Genomic DNA, 7,704 nt, shown 5'->3' with positions numbered 1-7,704 from the left:
CAAAGGAGATAAACAGATGACCAAAAGTCATATGAAAAGATATTCACAAAGCTAATTATTAGAGAAGTGCGAATCAAAACTACAATGAGGTATTACCTCACAGTGGTCAGAATGGCCAACATCAAAAAATCTACAAACGATAAATGCTGAAGAGAGTGTGGAGAAAAAGAAACCCTCCTACAGCGTTGATGGGACTGTAAATGGGAACAGCCACTTGGAGAACAGTAAGGAGATTCTTTGAGAAACTAAAAATAGAGTTACCATATGATTTTCCAGTCCCACTCCTAGACATATATCTGGAGAAAAACATAATTCAAAAGGATACATGCACCCTAAAGTTTATATCATCAGTATTTACAGTAGATAAGACATGAAAGCAACTTAAGTGTCCATCAACAGATGAATGGATAAAGATGTGGTGTGTATATATACACACACCTGGGAGAATCAGTTCAGTTCAGTTCAGTCACTCAGTTGTCTCCAGCTCTTTGTGACCCCATGGAGTGCAGCATACCAGGCTTCCCTGTCCATCACCAACTCCCGGAGCTTGCTCAAACTCATGTGCATAGAATCAGTGATACCATCCAACCATCTCATCTTCTGTCATCACCTTCTCCTCCTGCCTTCAATCTTTCCCAGCATCATGGTCTTTTCCAATGAGTTAGTTCATTGCATCAGGTGGCCAAAGTATTGGAGCTTCAGCTTCAGCATCAGTCCTTCCAATGAATATTCAGAGCTAATTTCATTTAGCATTGACTGATTTGATCTCTTTGCAGTTCAAGGTGACTCTCAAGAGTCTTCTCCAACACCACAGTTCAAAAGCATCAATTCTTCGGCACTCAGTTTCTTTATGGTTCAACTCTCACATCTATACATGATTACTGGAAAAACCATACCTTTGACTAGATAGACCTTTGTTGGCAAAGTAATGCCTCTGCTTTTTAATATGCTGTCTAGGTTTGTCATAGTGTGTCTTTCAAAGAGCAAGTGTCCTGGGAGAATAGAATAGTATAAAACACGCAAACTTTTGAAACTTAGAACTTTATGAAGAATTTAATTTAGAATTTATATTTTCTCAAATTTGGCATATACAGGGCTGAATAAGTCTTTGTTCTGGGGGGTGGGCTATACTGTTATCCTGTGCATTGTAGGATGTTTAGCAGCATTTCTGGCCTCTATTCATTCAGTTCAGTTCAGTTTAGTCGCTCAATCATGTCCGATTCTTTGTGACCCCATGAACCACAGCATGCCAGGCCTCCCTGCCCATCACCAACTCCCGGAGTTTACCCAAACTCATGTCCATTGAGTCAGTGATGTCATTCAATCATCTCATCCTCTGTCATCCCCTTCTCCTCTTGCCTTCAATCTTTCCCAGCATCAGGGTCTTTTCAAAACAATCAGCTCTTTGCATCAGGTGGCCAAAGTATGGAGTTTCAGCTTCAGCATCAGTCCTTCCTTTGCTTACATCATTTCATTTATTGAAAGCCCAGTGTGCTTTCTTTCTTTCTTTATTTTTTTTAAAATATAAATTTATTTATTTCAATTGGAGGCTAATTACTTTACAATTTTGTATTTGTTTTGCCATACATCGACATGAATCCGCCACAGGTATACACGTGTTCCCCATCCTGAACCCCCCTCCCTCCTCCCTCCCCGTACCATCCCTCTGGGTCATCCCAGTGCACCAGCCCCAAGCATCCAGTATCATGCATTACCTGGACTGGCGATTCGTTTCATATATGATATTATACATGTTTCAATGCCATTCTCCCAAATCATCCCACCCTCTCCTCTCCCACAGAGTCCAAAAGTCTGTTCTATACATCTGTGTCTTTTTGCTGTCTTGCATACAGGGTTATCATTACCATCTTTCTAAATTCCATATATATGCTTTAGTATACTATATTGGTGTTTTTCTTTCTGGCTTAGTTCACTCTGTATAATCGGCTCCAGTTTCATCCACCTCATTAGAACTGATTCAAATGTATTCTTTTTAATGGCTGTGTAATACTCCATTGTGTATATGTACCACAGCTTTCTTATCCATTCATCTGCTGATGGCTTTCTCTTATATTTTAGTTTGGAGCAATTTTTCCTCTAGCTTTTTGAAAGTCTTCATGAAATGTCATGGTTCTTTATGTAATTTTAATTCTATCTTTCATGGAGTCATTTGAATACTATATCAAATGCTTTCTCTCTCCTCACTCAGTCCTATGAAACTTTGAATATGTATAGGAATTCTTTATCTATTGGCTTTGGTGGGAGTGGGAAGAATGTTTGCAATTTCCTTTTGCCTAGGTTTCAGATAATTATCAGATTTCAGTTACAGAAAAATTGTTCTAGTATAGCAGTGACAGTTATTAGCTCTTTACTTTCAGAGGTAAATATTCTTCAGTGTTGAATTCACCCTGGCTCTATACCCATAAATAGAGGCTAACTCCTTAGAGACGCAGAGTAAACTTAAGAGGTACAACTGACACTTGGCTGTAATATTTCAATGTTTGCTTCTGGGGTCTCCAGTTAAATATACACAATTTTACCACAGCTCTAGATGTCTCCATGGAACAAATGCATAAAACACATAAAGAGAATGACTTCCTTGTACCATTTGCCATTTATTGTAGTGAAAGTGAAAGTTGCTCAGTCGTGTCCAACTCTTTGTGACCCCATGTTCTTCTATACAGTCCATGGAATTCTCCAGGCCAGAGTACTGGAGTGAGTAGCCATTTCCTTCTCCAGGGGATCTTCCCAACCCAGGGATCAAACCCAGGTCTCCTGCATTCTTTACCAGCTGAGCCACCAGGGAAGCACTTTATTGTAGTATATGTGGCTAATATGTTTTTAATGATATATATCATATACCAAAAACTTGGGCTGGGCCTTGACAATATTTTAATCCTCTGTCATTGTTTGTGCTATTGAGCTATTGTGTAAGGGATCACTTCACTTTATTTCCCTCAGACTCCTTTTTAAAGCTTCAAATGGCTCTTTATTCTGGAGTCTTTTTAAAAGTTAGTGACTAAGCCAGGACATGGAAACAACCTAGATGTCCATCAGCAGATGAATGGATAAGAAAGCTGTGGTACATATACACAATGGAGTATTACTCAGCCGTTAAAAAGAATTCATTTGAATCAGTTCTGATGAGATGGATGAAACTGGAGCCGATTATACAGAGTGAAGTAAGCCGGAAAGAAAAACACCAATACAGTATACTAACACATATATATGGAATTTAGAAAGATGGCAATGACGACCCTGTATGCAAGACAGGAAAAAAGACGCAGCTGTGTATAACGGACTTTTGGACTCAGAGGGAGAGGGAGAGGGTGGGATGATATGGGAGAATGGCATTCTATCATGTATACTATCATGTAAGAATTGAATCGCTAGTCTATGTCTGACGCAGGATACAGCATGCTTGGGGCTGGTGCATGGGGATGACCCACAGAGATGTTATGGGGAGGGAGGTGGGAGGGGGGTTCATGTTTGGGAACACATGTAAGAATTAAAGATTTTAAAATTTAAAAAAAAAAATAAATAAAAAAATTAAAAAAAAATGAGAGTATTGCCATGTTTCTTGAGTGGTACATGGCACAACTACTTTGAAAGCATTATGACAGGATCTAATAAACTTGCAAATGTGCATAAAAAAAAAATAAACGTTAGTGACTAAGTGTGTATTTACCCTATTAGTAACTTTCATAATTTTGTAGATTTGGGGTTTTGTTTATTTTTATATGAAAATTCTGTAATGAGGTGCACTATTTCACAGTTTCCAAATGGTCAAGGATATCTATAGTGCTGGACATTTCATTACGCATCATGTCAATCTATCGAGACTGTACCATGTCTCACTATCTCTACCTTTATCACTCTGATCTAAGTCAGCATCATCTCTTGCTAGAATTATTGCAATGACTTCTAATAATTTCCCTGACTGTATCCTTGAAGCTCTGAAGCATGAAGCAGCCAGAATGATCCATTTTCAGCTTACATTGAAAATGTAAGCCTGTTGTTCCCTAGTTCAAAATCCAGTTGCTTGTCTCATTTTGTATAATAACCAAAGCCTTTATAAGAGGATATATATATATATATATAATTTCAAGTAATGAGTTGGAAGCAAAATAATCACGTGTTAAAATTCTGACAAAGTTTGCACAGCTTAGCTTTGATGGACTTATTTAAAAAAACTTAGAAATGCTGTAGTACCAAATATCATATTACATCAAGACTGGAGTTTTACATTCACCATCACAATGACATAACACATTTATCTCAGAGTGTTCATTCTGCTTTTAACTAGAAGTGGTAAATATTACTATCCATCTATTGTTTAATTTTCTTAGCATAGATTCTGTTACTCAAAAAAATTGACTGTAAAGAGAAGTTGAAAAAAGATGAAAGACAAGAAAAAACTATTTTTTAAAAAATAAATACAATTATGTAAAACTTTAAGTTCTTTTAATTTCCTTATGGAGATGGAGTGTGGTATGTATTACAGCATCTACAGTGTTCCTTACTGTGGGTCAGTTGAAAATATGAAAGAAACTTCTGTAAGTGAGCCCTGCCCTTGCCATTTAGTTATTCTCCTTTCACTCACTTTCCAGGGCTCAGCTCCCAGGACCAAAACAATCAGTCTTTCAAAACATGAAACTGATTGAGGAGGTAATTTATAATAATTACAAGAGGGCAATTTTAAAGGGGAAACATTAAGGGACGTTCAAAGGGAAAAGAGCAGCAAATTCTGGGAAGTGGGGAAAGGAAGAGGATTAATGGGAGGGGAAGAAAAAGAGAGAGGAGAGGAAAGGGGGAAAAGTTTTTCCTAGCCCAGAGACCATAAGTGGCAGGAGAAAATTAAAGAGGAAGACATAGGAAGAAAAGAGGCATGAAAATGTAATGGGGTTTGAGCAGCATAATTCTAATCACAGAGAAAATCCTCGTGTTTCTCAGCTCTTTGTATTCCAAGAACAGTTCCTTTGGTTTCTACTGAGAGATACGTGACCTCATACATGTTTGTTCTCAAAGATACTGTGTGTTTGCTCTTGAAGATTCTGCCATCTTTGCACAGCCCTGGCAGAGAGCCAAAGGAAGGGTAGAATGTGGGCAATCTGCAGTATCCAATAGGAAGACTTAGTTCAGTCCTCACTTAGCACGTCTCCTATTGGGTGCTAGGAATTCCTGACCATGAGGCATGCTTTGTTAGAAGGAGTCAGACAGGTTCTCCCTGTTCTTAAAGCCTTAAAAAATTGTTCCATGTTTTGTATTTCTAATAGTTACTACACATAAACATTATTCCTTAGGATCTGAGGCTCAGATTACTATAATATTTGAATATAAATGCTTCATATATAATTCCTTTTCTCTTTTCAAAAGTGAATTTTGCTACCTCCTAAGTGAAAGACAAAGCAGACTTGCTATCAGTGTGCATAATAAAAGCAAAGTAGGATAAAGAAAAGTTTTTCTCTGAGTTTGATCATCAGCACTGAACATCATTAATTAACAAGGGCCTTACAATACAGGCATCAATAAAGAGATCTTTCTATAACTCACTAACTGTCTGCATACTCTTGTCATTGCCACTTTCATTTCTTGATTCCTGAATGTATAAATGACTGGATTCAGGAAAGGAGTGAGAACTGCATAAAAGATGGCCAAAAACTTATCCAGGTGTGTGGAAGGAAATGGCCATGTATAGATAAAAATCAAAGGACCAAAGAACAGAGCTACTGCAGTGATGTGAGCTGAAAGTGTGGACAGAGCCTTAGATGAACTACCTGAAGAGTGTTTCTGAACAGTGAGAATGATGACAACGTAGGAAATGATCAGAATGAAGATGGAGCCAATAGAGATGAACCCACTGTTGGCCATGACCATGAACTCTAGTTGGTACGTGTCTATGCAGGCAAGTTTGATCAACCGAGGAAGGTCACAGTAAAAGCTGTCCAACACATTTGGGCCACAGAAGGGTAAGTTTACAACAAAAGGCAGTTGAACCATGGAGTGGGTAAAGCCTATTATCCAGGCAGCCACTAAAAAGGAGATGCACATTCTAGGGTTCATGATGGTCAGATAGTGGAGAGGCTTACATATGGCAACATATCTGTCAAAGGCCATGGCTATGAGCAGCATCATCTCCACACCACCAACGATGTGGATGAAGAAGATCTGAGCAATGCAGCCTCTAAAGGAGATGACTTTATGCTTTCTGAAAAGGTCATAAATCATCTTGGGAGAAGTGACAGAAGAAACTCCCAGGTCAATGAAGGAGAGGTTGGCCAACAGAAAGTACATGGGAGAGTGTAAATGAGGGTCACAAGTCACAGTGAGAATAATGAGAGAGTTTCCCATCATGCTTGCCACATAAAATGTGGATGAGAACACAAACAGGAGTAGCTGGATCTCCCAGGAGTTGGTAAGTCCCAGGAGCACAAACTCTGCCACCACAGACTGATTTGCTCCATCCATTAGCTTTGTTAGCATTACTACCTGAAGGAGGACAATAGAAAAAATGTAAATCATGATAATTATGTTAATAATAAATTAGAAGGAAAGGGATTACAGTTATGAAAGCCTATTTCTACATTAGCATTAAAACTGACCTAATATGCTTGTGACCTTAAAATGTCTTTACCCAGGAAAACTGATAGCCATCATATGGGGCTATTCTTAGCACCTTATTTTTTCTGCATTTAATACCCTCTGCTTCCTCCCAGGATTAACACCCTGTATTACTCATGAGATAAAAGATGTTCAGCATTAGTATAAGGAATTCAACCTCAACCCTTTGAATTTGGGTTCAAAACCAATATGATCCAATCCTAGTTACAATGAACTAATCACTACTGCCATCTCTTTCAAGCCTACAAACTTTCACCTGGCCCCACCCATGGGAACACATTCACCTTCAATATTATTTAAAGGTTTACCATATTTACACAGTTTTGGCTTACTATTAGTAGCTTTTATTTTATTGTCCCTGTATTATAGTGAACTGATAATAATTCTAACTTACCAAGTAGACTCTAAGCTTCTTGAAGGCAGGGATTTTGGCTTATTCATATTTGTACTCCCTAAAAAGTGGTCCAGAGAGGTGCAGGTCCATGAACTGTCTGTTACCAATTTGTATCACACCAGGTAGAAAGTCTGTGAGTCAGTATTCAAAAACTTCTCTAAAAGGGAACCCTCTTACACTGTTGGTGGGAATGCAAACTAGTACAGCCACTATGGAAAACAGTGTGGAGATTCCTTAAAAAACTACAAATAGAAATGCCTTATGACCCAGCAATCCCACTGCTGGGCATACACACTGAGGAAACCAGAATTGAAGGAGACACGTGTACCCCAATGTTCATCGCAGCTCTGTTTATAATAGCCAGGACATGGAAGCAACCTAGATGTCTATCAGCAGACGAATGGATAAGAAAGCTGTGGTTCATATACACTATGGAGTATTACTCAGCCATTAAAAAGAATACATTTGAATCAGTTTTAATGAAGTGGATGAAACTGGAGCCGATTATACAGAGTGAAGTAAGCCAGAAGGAAAAACACCAATACAGTATACTAACACATATATATGGAATTAATTATATATGATAATGATAACCCTGTATGCGAGACAGCAAAAGAGACACAGGTGTAAAGAACAGACTTTTGGACTCTGTGGGAGAGGAGAGGGTGGGATGATTTGGGAGAATGGCA

At 38.4% G+C, this 7,704-nt stretch overlaps 1 protein-coding gene across 1 annotated transcript; it reads right to left on the bottom strand.

Moving 5' to 3' along the window:
* Positions 1 to 5,511: 5,511 nt before the first annotated feature.
* Positions 5,512 to 6,483, bottom strand: LOC128054784 (olfactory receptor 4F3/4F16/4F29-like). Its single transcript, XM_052647351.1, has one exon. The coding sequence runs from the start codon at positions 6,481 to 6,483 to the stop codon at positions 5,512 to 5,514; it is 972 nt and encodes a 323-aa protein (XP_052503311.1).
* Between the last annotated feature and the right edge of the window lie 1,221 nt (positions 6,484 to 7,704).

The sequence above is a fragment of the Budorcas taxicolor genome, chromosome 10, assembly GCF_023091745.1.
Source record: "Budorcas taxicolor isolate Tak-1 chromosome 10, Takin1.1, whole genome shotgun sequence".
In the NCBI taxonomy this organism is placed as follows: domain Eukaryota; kingdom Metazoa; phylum Chordata; class Mammalia; order Artiodactyla; family Bovidae; genus Budorcas; species Budorcas taxicolor.
Note: the sequence above shows the minus strand (reverse complement) of the source record. Positions and strands in the feature narration are given on the sequence as shown.